Source organism: Bombus pascuorum, chromosome 8, assembly GCF_905332965.1.
Source record: "Bombus pascuorum chromosome 8, iyBomPasc1.1, whole genome shotgun sequence".
NCBI lineage: Eukaryota > Metazoa > Arthropoda > Insecta > Hymenoptera > Apidae > Bombus > Bombus pascuorum.
The window spans coordinates 2,179,142-2,200,252 of NC_083495.1; the positions used below are offsets into that span (position 1 = coordinate 2,179,142).

The 21,111-nt window shown below is 44.2% G+C and overlaps 2 protein-coding genes and 2 long non-coding RNA genes across 9 annotated transcripts in view; 2 read left to right on the plus strand and 2 right to left on the minus strand.

Annotated features, from left to right (window-relative positions):
* Positions 1-11: 11 nt before the first annotated feature.
* Positions 12-13,997, minus strand: LOC132910037 (serine/threonine-protein phosphatase 6 regulatory ankyrin repeat subunit A). Of its 6 annotated transcripts, XM_060965447.1 has the most exons (15): positions 13,518-13,997; positions 13,330-13,431; positions 12,253-12,354; positions 12,058-12,174; positions 11,263-11,463; positions 10,785-11,168; positions 10,373-10,693; positions 9,079-10,306; positions 8,675-8,850; positions 8,170-8,598; positions 6,870-7,893; positions 975-1,102; positions 748-896; positions 470-602; positions 12-408 (listed from the first exon to the last, which is right to left on the minus strand). In XM_060965447.1, the coding sequence occupies exons 1-15, from the start codon at positions 13,845-13,847 to the stop codon at positions 196-198; spliced, it is 5,037 nt and encodes a 1,678-aa protein (XP_060821430.1). In that variant the 5' UTR covers positions 13,848-13,997; the 3' UTR covers positions 12-195. The 6 variants fall into 6 exon arrangements, with proteins under 6 accessions (XP_060821430.1, XP_060821431.1, XP_060821426.1 ...); XM_060965448.1 differs by lacking the exons at positions 12-408; positions 470-602; positions 748-896; positions 975-1,102 and adding exons at positions 1,893-2,531; positions 2,738-3,075; positions 4,735-4,775; XM_060965443.1 differs by lacking the exons at positions 12-408; positions 470-602; positions 748-896; positions 975-1,102 and adding exons at positions 1,893-2,531; positions 2,738-3,005; positions 6,229-6,345.
* On the plus strand, positions 2,690-4,151 carry LOC132910081 (uncharacterized). The gene is made up of 3 exons (XR_009658679.1): positions 2,690-2,808; positions 3,779-3,976; positions 4,043-4,151. It is a non-coding gene; the product is annotated as an uncharacterized LOC132910081 (long non-coding RNA).
* Positions 13,998-14,879: 882 nt separating the features above from the next.
* On the plus strand, positions 14,880-19,329 carry LOC132910047 (medium-chain acyl-CoA ligase ACSF2, mitochondrial). The gene is made up of 8 exons (XM_060965472.1): positions 14,880-15,271; positions 15,369-15,903; positions 16,933-17,116; positions 17,201-17,410; positions 17,510-17,644; positions 18,223-18,336; positions 18,421-18,657; positions 18,717-19,329. The coding sequence occupies exons 1-8, from the start codon at positions 15,172-15,174 to the stop codon at positions 19,044-19,046; spliced, it is 1,845 nt and encodes a 614-aa protein (XP_060821455.1). The 5' UTR covers positions 14,880-15,171; the 3' UTR covers positions 19,047-19,329.
* Positions 19,330-19,447: 118 nt separating this feature from the next.
* Positions 19,448-21,111, minus strand: part of LOC132910076 (uncharacterized) — a 74,539-nt gene continuing 72,875 nt past the window's right edge. The window contains exon 3 of the long non-coding RNA XR_009658670.1: positions 19,448-20,129. This is a non-coding gene — a long non-coding RNA (uncharacterized LOC132910076). The remainder of the gene's footprint in view (positions 20,130-21,111) is intronic.

Genomic DNA, 21,111 nt, shown 5'->3' on the forward strand with positions numbered 1-21,111 from the left:
TTACTTAACACTCATTTAAAACCTTTAGATAATTTTTACATTTTTTTACTAGTGATACAGAAATGTTTTTCTTTATATTTAATGGTCAAGATAAAAGGGATATCAAATATGTAGAAGATACAAAGATTGTTTGTGAGAAAATGGCGAATCTACGGTGTATATGTGTAAGTATCAGGAAACTACACATAAAATAATTCAACGGTTCGTATTAGTCGTAGACGGCTCTTCTGGAAGAGGTTTTTCGATTTCATTGCCAAATCGTATTCTATATTTTTGTCTTACGAAATCCCATTTGACGGCATTTTCAATTCTTATGGAATCTTTCAAAGATAATTGATTTTCCAATGGACTTGATTGAAGTAATGGAAAGTTAATGACGTCTCGCTGCTGAGATAATACTCCATTGTCCTAAGCGAAAAGAGAAATTTGTTGCTATTTATTACTTATTTACTATCGACCTTTGACTTACCTGAATAAATGTATGTCCCGTAAATAGGTGCATTACACCAGTTTTACGTTCGCGGCTTCGATTTTTACACGCTCTTCCAATATATGAAATCCAGGAAGTAACGAGATTCAACGGCGAAGGTGCAGTACGTGTTCTTAAAAAGGATAGGTATTTCGATTTTCGTTACATTTACAGTAAAACATTTTGACGTATTAGTTGTAAATGTGCTTTTCGCTTTTCTTTACAATATGGAAGTTTATTTTTGATATGTATAGGTATATTTTTTGTGAGTTACTTACTTTTGCATTTTACGAATAAGTTTGCTCAATCCATATTTCCATTCGATATCGCTTTGCGACTGAATACTTTGATATGTGTCGGACATCATCGCGATTAATAGATTGATTAGTACAATAACACTAACCAACATATATAGAGAGAAAGATATCTGTCAGAATACGAGAGCATTGATCGTCAATCTTTGAGGTATGAATCGTGCACGAGTAGTTATGAATATTAGTCTGACCTTAAAGAAATATATTGTCCAATTTGGTTGCATTTTTCGTTTTAATGATATCGTGAAGTCATCCGTATCCTTTTGGCCAAAAATAGCGAAGAAAAGATTTTCCGTAATATCGATGGGATTCACTTTCACTGAAAGAATGTAATCAAGCATCTAAAATTGTCAAAGGTATTCCTAGAGGAACGCAAAGATCATTCTTACATTGCGTCTTCAATTACGTGATTCATTTTGCGTGAATTTGCACTTTAATCGTTGCGCCCCAATTGCTAAATTTAATGACATTGATTGAAAGAAAGGGATATATACAGCATGAAATGCGAAACATGCGATGGAGATGAAAAGAAAATATAGGTAGGATAAGAGCAGTTATCATATTGGAGAAGGAGCATAATTTAAATGATCATTAATGTAATTGGAATATTTTAGACGATATATGAATGAATATTCGCTCGTTAAATCGATTTCAAGACATCGTGATATCTCGTGCGAATGATCCTAATCGATGAAGACGTTGTGTTATGATCATGTTATGATTTGATTGAGAACTAATCGAACGGCAGACGGTCGATGCACCAATTTCGCGATACGATCGAATTTTGCAAATACGAATTCGATTGTATTAGTCTGTAAGCATGGTGATATTCGGCTAATGAGCATGCACGCATGCACTCAGTAACATTTCATTAACGCAGTGGAATTAGTTTATCGATTTGTTAGTGTGACAATTAAAGAGCAAGGCAATACGAGTGACCATACATATAGATGGACTAACCATTAAAGATACGTTAAATTCCTATGCATTGTTGCTATGCAGCATCATTCCTTTGGTAGTCTTCTTTAAAACATGATCGAGGCGGTAATCGTTGCATCGATGCGAGGGAGGGTAAAAGGTCCGCGAATAATAGTAGAATCACAGAATGATCCGATTAATTTGGATGTTTATTTTAATGAGAAAGTACGTATGAGACGAAACTGTACACATCTATTAAACGAAACGATATAACGTCGTTTTACTATAGTAATCCAAAACCAGGAGAACAAGTTCAATTAGGTTCATCTTTAACCAATATATCGATTGCAAATAATCGATCGATTCAAGGAATAGAAGTAAGTGCAGTTTGACTTCCTGCTACGGGAACACCGGCCAACGAACTTTCCAGAACAGTCGGTAGGGATTCATGATCGTTAGATTCTTTCGATTCTTCGACATGTTTCTCAATATTTTCACCATAAAGATCACGATACTTGTGTCGGACCGCTTCCCAATCAACAACGTTATCGATTCTGACAACGTTACTGAATGATAATTGGCTACCAAGAGGACTCAGGTGAACAACCGATAAAGCAACGCTATCCTTGTGAGCCACTTGTGCCCTTTTCACTTTGGACAACCACTTGGCGCCCATTTTGGACCGCGCTGAAAGCGCATCGGTTCTTTGCAATCCCATCAAGCGGACAAGAGAAGGTCGTTGCTTTTTTGCAGCCCGCTTTTTGCAGAGTTTGTACAAATACGTCATCCAGGTGGTAAGGAGATTCAGTGGTGATGGCGCTGTGCTTGTCCTGCACATCGATAAACGTATCTAATCAATTAGAATTTCCGCGACCGTTCGAACGAACGTGTCTAGTTCAAATTGCGCGGGCATACAACGGCGTTTCTTATCGCATCGGAAATCGATATCGGTTCTATCTCGATTTCGATTGTCAAAGGGTACGCTACAGGAGAGCCCGGCATTTCTTATCAGTGAGCAACGATTATAAACCCTTACCTGTGCATATTTCTAACAAGCTTACTCAATCCGTATTTCCATTCGATGTCGGACTGAGCTTGTATCCGTTGGTAAGTGTCACTCATCATGGCAATTAGCAGATTAATCAGCACAACCACCGAAACCAGCATATAAATACCAAAGGTGAGCTTGAAGAGAATTTTGGTCCACTCGGGCTGCATTTTTTCGACCTTGAATAGTTCGTGGGTCGTCTGACCGAAGATGGCGAAGAACAATAACTCAACGGCCAATACGGGATTCATCCTGACTGGAAATACGTGGGAACGATACGTCTCGTGAAAACTCTGTGTACCGCGATAGATTTTATGTTCTTCAATCTGTTTGTGAAGTACGTACATATGTACATGTTGCGTATATCTGTATGCGTGTAAGTACGTGCGTGTTTTTTTTTTTTTTTTTTGTTGACCTCGACGTTTTTAGGATAGTGTCACTATAGCTAAACGCTAAGTCGTAGTAGAACGCGTTATTCTAGGTTCTTAAACTAAGGGATGCGTTTGTAAGGATGAATTCAGATCGCTCTAGATGAGCAATCATCTACAAATCCTACCATAGGAAGGAACCAAAGGTAGTTCTAGTGCACTCCAGAAGTAGGATAGCCATGCTGGGTCAAATGTTTACAGACGCACGATATCATAATCGTACTTCTCTATTTCGTGTTCGCGGGACTACTTACGTAAATTCCGAAACGATAGCATGTTGATTATATCTCGCGAATAGCCGGTCGACCTTCAAAAGGTGCTATGAATCCAACTACGAATTGTTACCTAGAATATTTTGATGTCGTAGCTATTTTCAATGCGGTATTAGCGCGACGAGAATTCGTATACGGCATTGCGTCCGGTAAAATCAAATTCGCAATCATCGAATCGAACTTGTGTATTTTTCCGAGGCGAAGAATCAGCTTCCTCTAGATAGGTGGCGTCATTGTTGTTGGTACCATGGAGTTAGAAGCCGTCGGTCCGTTTTCATCCTCTTTCTCGTCATCCTCGTTTTTGGTATCCTTATCTGCTTCTTTTTCAGGCTCGTTCCCGGACAGAGCTAAATATTTCTTACGGATCGAATCCCAATCGACTACGCTTTCGAGTCTTGTAGCACTATTGAAAGACAATTGACTTCCAAGAGGACTCAAGTGCACCACGGACAAGGTTACACTGTCTTTTGGTCTGACTTGACCTTTCTTCACTTTGGCCAGCCACTTCGCGCCCATCTTCGATCTAGGTGAGAGACGAGCAGCTCGCTGAAGTCCCATCATGTGGACTAAAGAGGGACGTTTTCGTTTTGCAGCGTGTTGCTTGCACACTTTGATGAAATACACGATCCAAGTAGTGAGCAAGTTAAGAGGCGATGGGGCGGTGGTCGTTCTGCAACACGGAATCGTGTGTCCAGCCTATCCAGATTCGTTTCACGAGAAAGAACTACACGGTGACGGAACATGCGGCGCGGAGGCGGTTCAATGCGGGAAACTGACAACGAAAACTAGCAGTGGAGTAGCAGACTTTTATCGGGGAATACGGATTGCTTCCTTAGCGCAAGAAACGGAAATAGGCGGGTATTTATGTTCCGAACGCGGGTCTGAGAGATCCAATTGGTCTTGTGTACGAAACACGTTTGCCGGCTTACCTGTGCATATTTCGGATCAGTTTACTGAGTCCGTATTTCCACTCAATGTCCGATTGCGCCTGTATCCGCTGGTAGGTGTCGCTCATCATGGCGATCAGTAGATTAATTAATACAACTACTGAGACCAACATGTATACGCCAAAGGTCAACTTGAACAGGACCGAGGTCCACTGCGGCTGATTAGTCTCGACCTTCAGTTCGCCGTGGGTCGTTTGGCCAAAGACGGCGAAGAACAGATACTCGAAGGCGAGTACAGGATTCATCTTTACTGGAATTCGAGGCACATACGTTTCTTGATTTGTCTTTTTTTTTGTGTTTTCTCTCGTGACTGCTGCTTCGTGCCTTTAGGCGGCTACTGGTGGACTCGCTATGTATGGATGCGGGTGTGGTATATCATACGTACATTAGAACGAACGAGCGATCGAACGAACGATGAATGTACGAACATGCTCATGCTAATACAGATTGGCCATGCTTGCGAATAACGTTGAATGCATGCCGGACGTTCCGTGAGCTTCGATCGATCCACGCTATGTAATTATTCTGTGTCGTTTAACTTTCAAGGTGGTATACCTGTTATTATTATTTCTATTCCGTTCGCTTTTTTGTTTTCTTTTGTGTTAAGACGCAAGAATTTGCGATAGCAAATTCGCGGGATGTATCGAGGATCTACAAAGGCAAGTGTATTTTATCGATCATTCGATTGCGCGGGCTTTCCGCATGTTCTTCTTTCTACCGGGTTCTCGGAATTCACGAGATTCACAACTGATTCGTTTGTTTTGGACGATGAGATGCAGCATGCAGACGGCGCGGCGAGCATTCTTTTTCTCTTTTGGTCTTGATCTTACGGCGACGTAGCCGCACGAGCGAACACGTACGTAGAAAGAGAACTATTTACCGTGCGCATGCAAGGAAAAGATCGGACGCTTCGTTGCTTCCCAAGACCGTGAGGAAGTACACGTAAAGCGGCCGCGACTTTAAACGAAGAGAGGGATTCGAAGGAGAAAAGGAGGACATTCGAGGACGAGAGGAGGGATAGGGAAGTCTAAAACGGAGATTGAGTCGAGGCGATTTCCGGTAGTTAGAGACAGTCACAGAAAAAATGGAGAAATGCGCGCGTCGGGTGGCACATCGGGATCGAACGTCTGGGTGTGGACCAGCCCGACGCTTTTCGAGGTCGTAATTCGACTTGGCCGATTAGTGACACACAAAACACGCATTGCGCAAGACTCGAATAGCACGAACAAGATAACATTACTTTTGTTTGTTTAGAGAAATGCGTACGATGCACATTAGATGCTGTGGAGAAACACGCGCTCGATTGGCGCCTCCGTGAAATAAGGAAGAAACCGGCGGTGGTCGCCAACCCACTCGGTGGGACGCTAAGATCTCGAGATTGGAACCGAGATCGAGCTGTAGACACCGAGTAGCTGCGATTCGGACTCGCGACCAGGCAATTAGGATTTGGGAAAAGCATCAACATCCTTTTGTCTTTCGTGTTGTACGTGAGTATAAATATGTTTCAGGAATTTATGGCATTGATCGTCATAGAGAAAAATAAAGGAAACTGGACATAGTGCGGAGTTGTCTCGGATATTCGTCACAAGCCCGAATCACAGCACAGGTTACAGCGAAGTGAGAAACATTTCTCGCGATGTTGCAAATATTTATGTTAATTGGAATCAGGCAGCAGTCCCAGCAGGCAACACACATCGGGCAAACGCACAATGCAGACGGTACGACACCAAGAAGAATCGTGTCCTGCATTCCGTTGTGCACGTGTCATTGCCATTCAATTCACGTTCCGTTCTGGTTCTCGTTAACGTTCTCAATCGGCTTTTAAAACTTACTATTTCGGGAGCTATCGTCACAACACTCAGGTGGTTTTGTCTTGTAACGGAGGTGTCGACGAGGAGGCGCCGTCGATGGCGTCTCCATCATCCATTCCGTAACATTGGCCAACAAATCTATCATTGCAATTTATCCGATTATGCGTTTGTCTCGAGGCAACTAGGCTGTTCTATGGTATAGTCGGGATAACGATAGGTCTTAGTCTTCGTCTTCGAAATTATTAAATCATCGGAGGCCTGCGTCGAGGGAAGACCCGGTGGTGTTGAAACGATATTGATTTTACAGTAGTAGGTCGTATAGGTTCGAAACTTATCTAAGTATCGAGGCATCGCGATGGACAAGGAATGACTCGTCATTCACTGCCATTGATTAATTCGAACGATTTCGAATATCGAATACTACCTTTTCAGAGGAAGAGAAGCATCGAGTACGCGTGTTTTTATTCGTGTACCCGCGTATCGCATGTTCGCGGTCCCATCGACCGCGCCGCCTAGTTTTTTTTTTTCATAGAGTGGCTGCGATCGTATATCCGAGGAATAAGACAGGGGGTAAAAATTAGGAGGTAATTTCTCTCTCCCTTTCTCTCTCTCTCTGCTACATTCTAAAAAATATCACGGCTAATCATGTGCGTCGAACTTACCGTCGTAAAAGGCGCCCTTTTTCTTTTTGTCCTCGCGCATCTCTTGAGTCGATTGATTCTTGAAGGCTTGGTTCAGCGCAACGAAGTGCATCGAGAAACCAAACACAAAGATGGCTAACACAGCAAGAAATCTGGCGAGATCCTTCATCAGGTTTCCAATGATGATCGCCCATGGTCCAAAGAGATGGTGAAACGAGAGGAAGTCGAGGATCTGCACACAAGCCAGTAAGAAGCTCAGAGCGAATAGTTGATTCCTGAGGTAGAGCAGGGTTGGCCAGTACTGTCGTTGAACGAGCACGAAGCCCATAAGATGGAACGCTACTCCACAGATGCCGAACAATAGCACCGCCAATTTGATCCAGCCTAGTCCGCTCTTGTCGCTAGGATTGGTCAGCTCGAAGAGCAAAAGTCCAGACAGCATCACAAGAAGACACCATTCGTACCAGTACGGTAATAGGCTCGGTCTTACCACCGGATATATAGGAATTATACCGACCAGTAAAAGGAAGACCATCAGATATATGTGAGACGTGAGGTACGACATGAATTTTATGATGGGAACGTTATTGTACTTGTGACCGAGAGGAAGAGCGAACACCACCCATACTGGCGGACAGATAAGGAATGCGACGAATAGAAGAATCGTCCTGAAGGCGTTCCAATTCAAGCTGCCTTGCCACAGTTCTTGAAGATATCGTTGTACCACCGTATGCGCAATCACCTCCTTTTGCTCGTTCTCGATCAGAACGTCCAAGAATTCCACGTTTCTGCGATCCATCGAGGTAAGAATTCTTCCAGCCGAGTCGGCGCCTGCGGCTAGAGCTAACAATTCCGTGGCCATCGCTTCGCATTGTTTGCCGGCGGCTATCAAGTCTTTAGCTCTCTCCTTCTCTTTCTCCGACAATTTCATGTAGATATTGGAAAGCTTTGCTGCCGTGTCTACTGGTGCCGGCGATACCAGCACGAATTCCTCGATCGGTTTATTGTTGTGGCTCTTACTGCAGACCATCATATTATAGACGAACTGAAAGATCAACGAGTTCGAATCGATCGAGTGCATCACGAACGAAATCAACCGTCAGGGGAGTAAAGTGAAAAGTTGGGAATCGCGTGCTTGCTATCTAACGTCGGCACTCGCTAAAATTTATTGGTTCGACCGAGCAATGATCATTGTTCGCGTTAAAAGTTTCGAATCTCCGTGCTGTGCCAATTGCATTGTCGAAGCTCGAGTTTCAAGAGAAAAGAAATTACACGAAAAAGAAAAAAGTCACGGAGAGAAGCAGTGACGATTACAGCTTACCCTCTTATCTTCCATCAGAGCGTATGTATCGTGCTCCTTCTCCATGAGATACTTGAGCACGTCGTTGTGGCCCTCCGAAGCGGCGAACCAAATCGGCGCGCTTCCGAGATTGGTTTCACTCTTCGGTGAGGCTCCGCTTTCGACCAGCAATTTAACAACATCAAGATAACCGGCGCGAGCGGCGCAATGCAATGGCGTCCAGCCATTTTTATCAGTCGCGTTTATTTCTGCTCCCTGACCGAGCAGAACTTCCACCATTTGGTAGTGACCGTGATTCGCAGCGATGTGCAGACCAGTTTTACCGTATCGATCTGAGCTATGTAACAATTCTGCCGATCTGCTCAACAGAAGACCCACCACCGTGATGTGACCTCCGAAACAGGCCAAATGGAGAGGATTAAAGCCGTTTTCCGTGGTCGCTGCCTCCACCTTAGGCAATGATTTAGCATCAGCTTATCGCCATTAAAAAGTCCATATACTGTTCTTTTCTTTTTCGTTTGGATACCTGTACGCCAGCCGAGTTTAACAGCAGTCGTACGACGTTTTCGTTTCCAGAGTAAGCAGCCAAGTGCAAAGGTGTCATTCCGGATTCGCTTCCTAATTCTCCTACCAGAGAGCCACCAGTTGGGGGATCGGATTTCACCGTTCCAGGTATGTTGGTTAAGAGTTCTCTCACGGTATCTGAACGAAAAATACATTGTTTTACTGTCTTATAGGGTAAAGTTTAACGCGGGAAAGCCTCCAAGCGACATCTCCGCTTTGTAATAAGTGTGGTTACTGTCTCTGAAACTCGACAAGTCTAGTATGAGAATACATTGTTTATATTAATACTGCGATATCGTTATTAAAAAACGAAGATTACGCTTGGGATGCTTCTCTCCTAAGATACAATCGGTGGAATAAGCTTACCAGCTTGACCGAAGTACGCGGCAACATGAAGGGCAGTAACCCCAAGCTTCTTACTGGATATGCGAAGAGATTGAGAAGATCTCATCACTTCCAGTACCTGACCATGTCCGTGTTGCGCGGCCAAATGGACCGCGGTGAATCCCGCTCGATTCTCATCGGCACAAGAAGCACCTGCTCTGACTAATGCTTTAACAACCTCAGCATGTCCTCCTTCGGCCGCCAGCTGAAGAGGAGTCGCTTCGGTTAACTTGTTTCTTGCAGAGATGACACCTTGCCGATCGAATTTCATCAGCTCTTCGATCACGCGCACGCTGCCCTGCATCGCCGCTATGTGGGCGCAAGTGTTCCCATCTTTGGTACACGCCATCACTAAGCTGGGGTGTCTTTGAAGGAACAGCTGGGCCACCTCCGCATAGTTGTTCATCGCTGCAGCATGAATCGGTTTCTGACCTTGATCGTCGGTCGCGTCTATACTTGCCCCGAGTTCGAGTAGAAGCTTGCACACTTCCAATTGGCCAGCACCAGCTGCCAAATGAAGGGGTGTCTGTTTTCTCAGCGTAAGAACGTCTATCGCAGCCCCGTGGTCCTGCACAAGGAACTTGACGAGATGCGAGTAGCCGTTCATCGCTGCCAAGTGCAACGCTGTTCTACCGACTCTGGACTTTGAGTTTATGAACGCTTTGTTCGCCAACAACGCATCGCAGACTTGTAAGTAGCCGTGCTCGGCAGCCAGGTGAAGCGCGGACCTACCCTCCAGGTCAAATACGTCTACTCTCGCGTGATTCGCCAGTAACGTGGTCACTAGCTCCATGTGACCGCGATGGGCAGCGATTAGCAACGGAGTCCAACCGACAGCGCTTTGACGATTTAACGCTTTCTGTACTTCCGTGGCTGACATACCACTTATCATCTCTGTTAGAACTTCGTTGTTTCCAGCTAACGCGCAGTGATGGAACGCTGATTCTTGAGCCTGTTTTGTTTGGAGCGAAACGTCTGCTCCACCCTCCAGAAGAGCTCGAATAACTGCGCGGTCGTCACCAGGTATTTCAACTTCCGACGGTTCGATCTGAGCAGCGTAATGTAATGCACTCGCTCCTTCGTTTGTTAAACTGTTGACGTAGGCCGTCGCTGTTTCCGGACCCTTTCTTTCCTTCACAAACTCGATCAAGTGTCGCACGACGTCGGCTTTGCATCCTCTACACGCCAAGTGAAGTGGTGTTTCTCCGTTCTATCGAAATGCGTTCCATCGTAACATAGAAAAAGGAAGTGACAGATAGAAGAGGAAAAATCATACCTTCGACTTGTACATAGGATCCCCGCCATCCTCCAGAAGAAGCAATAACGTCGTCAAGTTACCATGGCTCGCCGCTACGTGCACAGGTGTTTGACCGTCGTCGGTAGTCAAATTTGGCCCTGCACCAGATTTCAGTAGCATCAGCGCACATCTGTCGCCGTCAGGCACTCTGGCTGCTATGTGAAGAGGCGTTTCCCGAAGCTTTCCTCCTCGAACGTGAACTTCGGCTCCGTAACCTAACAGAGTTTCTACTACCGCAGGTTTTGCATTTTCCACGGCTATATGCAGCGCCGTGTAATTGTCGTTCGTAGTTGCGTCCACCTATGCGACAAAGAATGTTCAAACAATTAATTTAAACGAGTAACCTCAATCAATCGAACAAAATTATATTTGTGACTTTCCATTCTAATACCTTTTCACCTCGTTGTAGGAGAGTGCTTATTATGCCAACGTGACCGTATTTGGCTGCCGTGTGAATTGACCTGGCGCCACGTTTATTTGGCATGTGCAAGTAGACGCCCTTCTTGAAGAGCATTGTCGCGCATTCCGAGTGACCGTTCAATGACGCTATATGCATCAGTGTTGATCCATCCTTCGTCCTCTCAAATATGCTGGCTTTGAATTTGTCGGCCAGCAACTCAATAATAGAAGCATGCCCGTTTTCTGCTGCTAGATGCATCGGAGTACGATCCTGATGATCAGTGATGGAGGCTGACGCTCTGACACCGTAAAAGTACTTGACGAGGGTTTCGTCACCCTCAGCGCTCGCTATATGTAATGCAGTTTGTCCATCGCCCTGGAAGAATATTCGCATTCAAAGATATCCCAGGATGTTTTCTTAAAGGTATCCAACATTTCCGCAACTCCGAGATCCTAGGATTTTCCCATACGTTTTGCATATCCACAGTCGCACCGTAGTCCACCAATATTCGCACCATATCGATGTCCCGTCTCCTAGCCGCCAGATGAAGGGCTGAGTCACCTTTAGTGGTAGTGGCACGGAGCTGATCCGGTGCCTGTTGAGCCAACAATTCCCTGCACATCGATTGATTTCCAGCTTCCACCGCCAAGAGCAAAGGTATCTTTCCTTTCTGCAATACATTATGGTGATGCAAGGACAGTGTTTTCGAAACAACTTCTTATAGACTGCGGTCCATTTCCGCTTTAGTATCGGGAGACATTAGACGGCTGGTCAGATCGATTTTCGCGAGGAAAGAAAAACGAATCTGCTATACGATTTCCATAAATAGTCACATTCGTATGTAAGACGTAAATATCGACGTTGTGGAGCAGTTTCTCATGGAATCGCATAATCTCGCTCGTTTACGAGACAAAGAACGGAGGAACATTAAGAGGCTGGTAAGTGTGCGTGCGAGAAAGAAGGGGAAATAGATGGAAATGTGCCGAAGGGTGGTAGAAGAAGAAAAAGTAGAAGAAACGAGCTAGAGGAGAATTATGACAGCTGTTCGGTACCAGGCCGCGATAGTCCTGGGCCATCATTCGCGTCACGCGAGAAACGTGAACGAGAATTGGGAGCGATGCGCGATAGAAATCGCGCAAAAACTGTTAATTCGATCAAGGAACGCCTGACACAAAACTGCCACGTTTGATACTTACAAGAGCGTAAAGCACTTAAGCGATAAAAGAATCGAGTTCTAGTGATTTCTTTGACGCATACTACTTACCCCATCAACTTTCAACCTAATGTCCCGGCCGGCGGCGGCCAGTAACGCTCGTAAAATTGAAGTCGCAGTACCCGTTTGTCTGGACGCGACCAGATGTACAGCTGTTTGTTGCCTGGGCTATACTCGAAGAATAAAAGAGATATCACATACGTTGAACAGTTAATAAGCTGTAAAAGAGAAAAGAAAAGTTCATACTCCTCCAGTGGCATAAGGATCGACGCCCCGCTTTGACAGTAATAATTTGACGACATCCTCTCTCGAGTACATAGCCGCGATATGAAGAGCATTGTAATTGTCCTACGAAAGACGAAGACGAATTTTGTTAACGCAATTTTTAGCTTATGTATGATCGACGTGAAGATTTCATCTTCCTGCCACAGTTACTTCCGCTCGATTGAACCGAATAACTCCAACTAGCTATGGTAGATGGAAATAAATCGTAAGACCCAGCGAGATTCGCCGGGTCAAGTGGCTAGTATGGAAACCGGGTTATAAATCGCATTTTGCCGCGCCCAGAATAAGACGAATGGCTTATCGTCGATCGATTTGAAAATGACGTCGAACCGACGCGTTGGGTGGGGCTAGAAAACCCGATCCCTGCGATTAGCTATTACTTAAAGTTAATGAAGGGGCGCGCCTAAGTTTTTTCGCAGAAGTCTTGGAGATTCTCGGAGCTTGCGTAATCGCGGAAATACCCACGGAAGAGGTCACGATTGCCTAGTAGGTTTTTAATCTGCTAGGAATATTTAGGATTGGTCAAGCATGGACGTAGCCGCATAAGCATGACTACCGCGAAGAAACGCGCCGATAAAATCTGCAAGTTGCCTAATCAGCTCCTAGAATCGAGCTAGTTTTTCGCCCTACTCACTCGTCGGCCTACTTGCTTGCTTACTTTCTAACCTCGGTAAACCCCTTGGCCTTGGCCCTCCTTCACGCGATCTTACCCTCCTTCACTCGACTTAACAGGGATTACAAGGAGATCGTTAACTATACACGTTCCATGGTTTCCACTGGCTATGATCATGCAGTCATTCAAATATTACGTGTCGCAGCCACGCAACGCGACCGGGAACTTGTTCAAAAACCAATACCGCCACAATTAAGACGAATAGATTTTAACGCGAAAACGCTTATCACCGCCCGTGAAATGTGGAGTGGTTTTAAAAGCAACTAAAAAGTTCTGCAAATCTACCAGTTGTATTTTACTCGTTAAACCACGTCAGGGAGAGCTACCAAATTTTTTTAAATATTTGAATTTCTTGGAATACTTGCGCTGTTCCTGGCACCTACGTCCGCTCCCAATTCAATCATTCGGTCGAGCAATCCCGTGCGATTGTCTTTTACTGCGTACATCAATGGTGTCATGCCCGTTGCCTGAAAATTAAAAATGTATATCGAGCAGTGATTGAGATAGAGGCAACGAGCTCTTTCGTTAACGAGAATTTTCTTTTTTGACTAACCGGGTCCATGATACTAGCGAGAGGAAGGAGGGGACCATCTTCTCCGACGCTCTGTACCGCCTTCTCCAGAGATTTGAGCAGCTGGTCCACCGGTGCCCATTCTCCACGCGCGGCAAGCCCGAGGAGTTTTTGTGCGGCTTCCCTGCTGGTTGCTCCTGCCGATCCAGGTTTGCTTCCAGGTTGTGTCCCATCCGCGCTTGTTCCTCCGCCAGTGCTTCCCGTCGAGGCTGATCCTCCGGTCTCATCTTTGCTCACTGGGCTTTCCTCTTTGCTGGAGGGATTCTTTTTTTCGTCCTTCCCACCCGATGTCTTTTTACTGTTACTGCTCATGGTACTCCGTACAATCTCTCATCGTAGTCAACCGACATGTTTCACGTTTGAAGGACGACTTCGTTTTCCCACTCAAAAATCTATATCTCCACTTTTTTTAGCTTTGTTGTATTTAACTCTTAACGTTTATAAACCATTATACTGATAAATTGTTACTGATAAATTACTGATAAATTGTTGTTTCTGATATTTTCTAACAGTCGATAGTGAAATAAAAAAGAACCGATGGTAGAGTTGGATGTTGGACGAACGATTTAGTTGGTCGGACGCGTGCTAACGCCGCGTTTATCCTGGCGATTCTGAAGACGTTACGTGGCTCGCGAAGGGTAGCCTTCCCTCGACCCTCTCGCTGCTCGTGCAGGATCGACCAATCACTGTCACGGTAGTGCGGGAATCCACAGGGTAACGATACACACCAGCAAAGAACAACTCGATTCAACCGGGTTGCACGGACGCGTATAACGTTGCCTAACTGGCTCACCCGCTAGCTACCGTAGCCCTCGCCCCGTTGGATACTTAGAAAATGCGGTAAACCGGTGGTGAACTCGGTGGTGGTAGCAGCGGCGGCAGTGGTGGTTTGGTAGAGCTGAGAAACCTACCACGAGAGTGGGGAGCAGAAGGTGGAACGGTGGTGCCATGGTCGACGTCGACACGCGACTTCCGGCGCGGAGCCAGCAGGCACGCCATCCGTCTATGTGGAGTCCTTCGATCTTAGACTTTAACCGCTGCTATCCTCCTTACTGCAACCGATTTACTTTTTTTACGTATCTTTCATTTTTTTACTTGAACATATATTTTTTCTTTTGCGTTCATATCTTAACATTCCAAAGGAGGAGCTTGATCGATGTTTCAAATGAACATGAAATAAATTCTTACAAACATAAATTAAATTTAATATGACTTACAAAACGTGTTATAGACCTTCAAATGAAGATACAGATATATGTATACATGTATGCCGCCTTATTGTAGAGTGAGATAACTGCACTTGGTAATTCAATCGGAACTCGTTTATACATATGTAGTATATAGCACAGTTGTGTAATTGAATCATGCAAGATAACTTCGTCGCCTTATAGAAAAAAAGCTTATTAGTAGAGTATTATAAATCAAGTGCACAAAAGCGTTAAGAGTAATATTAAGTGGACTTTGGTATTTTGAATAGTTAACAGTGTGTATGCGGTTGAGAGATAAACATACAGAGATAAGTATTACCTATACGTAGATAAAATATTCCAACATAGTTCGTCTTGAAGGCAGGCTCTCAGTGTTATCTCAGCAGCCGTAAAGTGCGTATTGATTTGAGAAGCTATAAATCGAAGAAATGTTTCGTTTTTACATTACAAGAAATTCGTTTTTCTTCCCAGCTACTAGTTACCGCGTATATCACAAAAATGTTGCTAATGTGAAACATTCATTGCTTGGTGAGTAACAAAATATTTATCAAAAATATACATAACTGACACGAAAAAAAAAAAAAAAACAAGACATCTAAGAGTATTTATCAAACGTTTTATGTAGTAAATCCTCGAAGTTCTTGGAAATTATGCAACATATCGAGTCAACGATTATTTCACGAAAACCAAGATAAGCTGGCACACATGCTACAGCATGGGAGTGTACCATTGATCGATGAACCCATAGGAAAATTAATCGGGACGGCTGCAGAAAGGTGGCCTGATCGAGAGTGTGTGGTGTCTCTACATCAGGATATACGATTGACGTTTTCCGATGTCATTCAGCGTGCCGATCGTTTGGCTGCCGGTTTAATGAAATTGGGTATGAAGCCCGGCGATCGTCTCGGACTATGGGGTCCCAACGACGTCGAATGGTTAATTACCTACATGTGCGCCTGCAGAGCGGGTTTAATTCTTGTTGCTATCAATCCTAACTATCAAATGGATGAGCTTACCCACTGTATACAAAAGGTCGGCGTAAAGGCTGTGATATCACCTGACAATTTTAAAACACAGGATTATCCACGCATGCTACTTCAAGTCCAGCAAATGTATCCCACTTTGGAACATATAATTATCTATTCGAAGGATCACGTGACGTAAGGAAATATTCAGTCAACGTCTAACATGGTTGTCTACACTTCCTAAGTTCTAATCATGAGATGGATGTTCTTCTGAGTCAACGCGTGTGACTCTATCTCTCGCGAATGATGTATTCGAGTTTCCTTTGAATTTCGTCTAATTTAAGCGAGGGAATGGATAATGTGCAATAACTCTTGCTATCCGGCAACGACGGGTCGATAAAGGAACAAGTTAGACGCGACGAAATATACGTAAATCCTTTGTTCTTAGGAAACGCGATCGGATCGAGTCGTTAGCGGTGGTCGACAAGCATCCCTCTGAGGTAAATTCGTCGCGGTTGGTCATTCCTGGTGATAAGTAGGCGCGGACGAGGTCGAACAGGGGTGAAATTTTAACGTATTCTCGCACTTGCTCTGGTGCGATCTGTTAATTCATGAATATCGCGTGTAGTAAAACGCGGCAACAATCGACGTACAGTCCCTATACGATTTAGTTGTTGGAATAATCGCTAGGTCAGACTAAGTATACCGCCGCGACCGTATAAACGATTTGTATGTGCCACGCGACACTGTTGTCCCTTTTGTTTTCATTTCGTTGATTCGAATCGGATCTCATGGGCGAGATATTCGATCAAACGTCTAACGAACCGCAAACCGATAATCATTCGGCCGAACGAGCGGAAACGAATTAACCCAAACGCTTGGTAATTTCCTAAATGCGCGACCTCGAGTCCCTCCTCCCGTGATTTCAAGCCACAATCAGGCCAGTCGTACCGATTGACAATTCGATTGATAGTTTTGCGTCGCCCTTGCACGGTCGATCTATTTTCAATTGTGTCTCGTAACTTTCAAAGTTTTGTCTGATCATCGAGTGGATTTGATTAATAATCTCTTTCCGTGAAAAGGAATCACTGACGAGCAATTAGGTTAATGGTCAGTCGCTGCTTTGTAGTCTATTACGCACACTTCGATTCCGTTTCTAACATGCATTACCACCTTGTCGCGATCGATCGATGGATCGGCTAACGCGTTTCTAAATTGTTGCAGTGGGACTCGCCGCTTTATCGATGTGGAGCAGCTCGCAACCAGAATCGAGACGCAGCGGATCGCAGCAGAGCAGGACCAAATATCTTGTCACGATGGTAATAATATACAATTCACTTCAGGAACCACTGGCAGACCAAAAGCTACGTTGTTATCACATAGGTCTGTGATGAACAACTCGAAACAGGTATAATACTATCGCCAGCAATTATCTCAATGATGTCTGATCGAATCTTTATCGCAGTACCTTTCTTGGACTTCAATCGTTTAGGCTGCCGTAAGAACAGAGTTCACCGTCGACCACAAGGTTTGCCTAAACGTTCCATTCTTTCATGTGTTTGGCATTATTAAAGGGTTGATGTGCATGCTTCACGCGGGTATCACACTCGTGTTACCAGCTCGTTCATTTAATCCTGTGAAATCATTGGAGGCGATAGTACGTGAGAAGTGCAATGTCGCTTACGGAACTCCAACAATGTGGGTAAGGAAAAGATTCGAAAGTTTCACATGATAAATGAATAAAATTTTCGTTTATTCGTTGTAAATAAGTATTAGTGTTGTATATTGTTATTTACAACAGATCAATCTATTGGACGTTCAACAACGACTTCAACCGCCACCAATAACATTAGCCTGTGGCATCACCGGTGGTGCTCCGGCGTCGCCGGAGCTTTTCAAAAAAATAAGAAAATGCTTCAATTTTGACAACATGAAGGTAGGGATCAGATGTGATGAGAAAAATGTAGAGCCACGAGTGTAGAATCATGTTATCATAACATTAACATTTTGATCGTTTCTTTTTTAACCGTTTGAACAAGCGCGTGCGAGCGCGCGTGTATGTCGAAGTAATCGTGTTTGCGACCGTATAGTTGAACAGTTTACTATGTCCGTCGTAAAAATCAAGCATGTACGTATAACGTACATGATCTTAATTGTAAAATTAAATTGTCGGTTGAATTTCCTTCGATAGATACAATTTTCAAAATTCATGCGAACGTTAGCAGGATATAGGAATCGACGAAGGTCGTCGACACGACGACAGGGTTGTACTTAATTCGGCCCGACATAACGCGTCGCGTTTCCAGCGTTATCTATGCACATATCTTGCACGGGCAACTCCTCGGTTCGTATGCATAAATACGATTCTGCGAGGAGAAATATCGTTTCTTGGCCTCGATCAATAACGTTCTCTTTCGTGAAATCGGGCTCCGAGGTTCTTGGTATGTCGTGAATCGCTGATATTCATATTCTCTCTTTCAAACTTACGAATTACTGATTCGCCATGTTTGACAGACGATCTACGGGCTGACGGAGACAACGGCGGTCATCTTCCAGACGCTGCCCAACGAAAGTAACGAATTGACAGAGAAAACAGTAGGCCATTTGGCCGATCACGTTGAAGCTATGGTAACAAAAAAATCGTACGAAATTCGGTATTTGTTATTTACGAAGTAAATCTTTTTTTAATTAAATTTTTTCTTTATTGAAAAGATCGTCGATGAGAATGGGAACACCGTGCCATACGGTACTCGCGGCGAACTTTGGATTCGAGGTTACTGCACCATGATGAAATATTGGAACGACAAAGAGGCAACCGAGAAGACTCTTACCAAAGATGGATGGTTAATGACTGGTGATCAATTCGTCTTAAGATCAGATGGTTATGGACAGATAGTCGGGAGACTGAAAGACATGATAATTCGGGGAGGAGAGAACATTTTCCCAAAAGTATGTGTACATACCAATCATTATGTTTAATTTTGTTTATTTCCCAAATCGTGTTCTAGGAGATCGAGGATGTATTGATGACACACCCCCTGGTGGCTGAGGCACAAGTTATAGGCGCCTACGATGAAGTGTACGGGGAGGAGGTATGCGCCTGCGTGCGTCTTCGAGAGGGCGCGAGTCTTAGAAAAGATGAATTGAGGGAATATTGTAAGGGTCGTATGGCGGCTTTTAAGATACCACGTTATATAGAATTCGTAATGGAATATTCGAAAACAGCTAGTGGGAAGATACAGAAATATAAACTGAAGCAACAAATGGAAAGCAAAGGGGTAATTCCCACGAATTCGGACGAGAATACTACCGTTTTTATTGGAAAAAATGAAAAATAATTTATTAATTTCGTTTAATTTAAGTAATGTTTAATTCAATAATTTTGTTCATTCTTTAGTTTAATAATTTTTAATAAAATTTTTGTTTAATGATATTATTATCTTTTAAGAAGATGAAAAGGTAAACGCGGCATAATTCGGTGAGATATGTTCGTCGTGGTAGAGGACGCCACACGTTCGTTTGCCAAGTTATTGCCTACGAACTCGGTAATGTAGAAAACTATTCCAAGTGCGGTCATATAATATTTACCATCAATTCAGCGAAATACATATGTTAGTACATAAGTATACGTATTTTGTTCGAGTGAAGTTCGTATTGCATTTGTACATTCTTTTCTATGCAATAACTTTTATAGAAGTAATTTCAGGAACGATGAGTGAAGAAAAAATACAAATGCGCATTGATCTTAGAAAATTAGCAACTTTATTTCGAAAGGTTAGCTTGCGGACCAGATAATCATCGAGCGGTAACATGATATCCAGGATCTCTTATTCGGATTCACATTTTCAACGACAGCACGTGTCAGAGCTGTTTTTACGCTTACGCAAAGCCTGGTGCTTGCCAACTGTCGCCGCGAAAAACGGGGATCGGTGATCGATGACATCGACACTATACCAGGAAGCGAAAGATAATGACGCGTGGCGTCGAAAAAAGGAAGGAAGCCTTGGAACGTGGAGATACGAAGCAGAGAACCGGTAAAGAGGAGCGAAGTCGAGCAAGAAGAGGAATGAGAAAAAGAAGGAGATAAGGGTGGAGAAGAAAGAAGCCATCGAAATCCATGGATTCGAGAAGGGCACGTGTTTCAGGTGGCGTCTAATTGAGGATGGATGCCTCAGGCAACGAGTCTCGCTTCTCCAAGACTGGAAGACTTGGAAGAGGCGTGCATTACTGCGGCAGATGGTGGTCGTGATTGCAGCTGCTCCGCAACGAACACCTGCCGTTTTCTCCGTCTATCGAGATGGACGAAATCACTGTCCAGCCTCCTCCTACCCTCCTTTTTCTCCAACTTCGAGCTTGTCTTTTTCCAGTTTCCTCCGTTTTCTTCTTCTTCTATTGCTATCAGGTAAGAGAGTACATTTTGTCTGAAAAGAAACAGATGAAAATAGATATTAGATATCGATCGTTGTTTACTGGAACCTCTTGCGGCAATACAAATGTTTCCTCTTTCTCAGTGTAAAGTGTTTTATCTAGCTGGAGAGAAAGTGATTTTTGTCGCGTAGAATTGTTAAAGAGAAACGTTTTTTAAATATCACTGTCGTAAACGGGGCAGCAAAAACCGGTCGCAGATGGGTTGTAGTTGGATCGTCTAAGGAGTAGAAATTAATTCTGGCGAGGGGCCAGAATGTACGGGCACAGGACACGAAACACGGTTGGCGAAAGGATAGAGGCGAAAGGATGATAGTGGCATCGAAGTAAATTCAGCCGAGACAGATTCACGCGGAAAATTGTGCGCGAAAATTGGTGCACCGTGTACCGGCTCGACAGCCGGAATAGACGAGCGTGACCACGATTTCTCCTGTCGGGGAAAGGAGCTAACGAGCTGTCAAGTGTCACCCGAATCGAGTCCGTTCCGAGTCACCGATAAACGTCGATGCAGCGTCGCCATGGTGGTTCCTCTCCTTTGGCAGATGGTCCGCCTTTCCTCTATCGCCCGAGCTGTACTTCGTGAGATAGATCGAATTTTCTTTCGAGCTGAAGATATAATCGATTCGTCTTTCGTCGTGGCTCGATTTCCGCCAGAGGTTGACGACGCGTATTGAACAATAAAAGACCGGTGACGGGATATGAAAATGAGGGGAATAGGATGGAGAGACAAAGATCGAGAGATAAGGATAAAGGACAGGTGGTGCGATCGGATAGAGAGGAATAAGAATGGAAGAAATTCCAGAGTAGTAGGCGGAGAATGGCGGTAAATTAAATACGGCAGCACCCCGGAGGGGGTTCGTTTAATCGCTTAATCGAGACTCCAGAAATGCTCGCAGTGAACGGAGGCTCGCGCGCTTTTCGTTTCGTCTCGATGAAAGCTCTCGAAAGGGTCGGCAATTACTTAAAAACGAAGTTGTG

Coding starts and splice junctions, on each gene's coding strand:
- LOC132910047 (XM_060965472.1), top strand. CDS start 15,172: ATGTTTCGTTTTTACATTACAAGAAATTCGTTTTTCTTCCCAGCTACT. Junction 15,272..15,368: donor TGTGAAACATTCATTGCTTG/GTGAGTAACAAA, acceptor CGTTTTATGTAG/TAAATCCTCGAAGTTCTTGG. Junction 17,117..17,200: donor TGATGAACAACTCGAAACAG/GTATAATACTAT, acceptor TCAATCGTTTAG/GCTGCCGTAAGAACAGAGTT.
- LOC132910037 (XM_060965443.1), bottom strand. CDS start 13,847: ATGAGCAGTAACAGTAAAAAGACATCGGGTGGGAAGGACGAAAAAAAG. Junction 12,355..13,329: donor ACGTAGGTGCCAGGAACAGC/GCAAGTATTCCA, acceptor CGTCTTTCGTAG/GACAATTACAATGCTCTTCA. Junction 10,694..10,784: donor TCCTACAACGAGGTGAAAAG/GTATTAGAATGG, acceptor TTTGTCGCATAG/GTGGACGCAACTACGAACGA.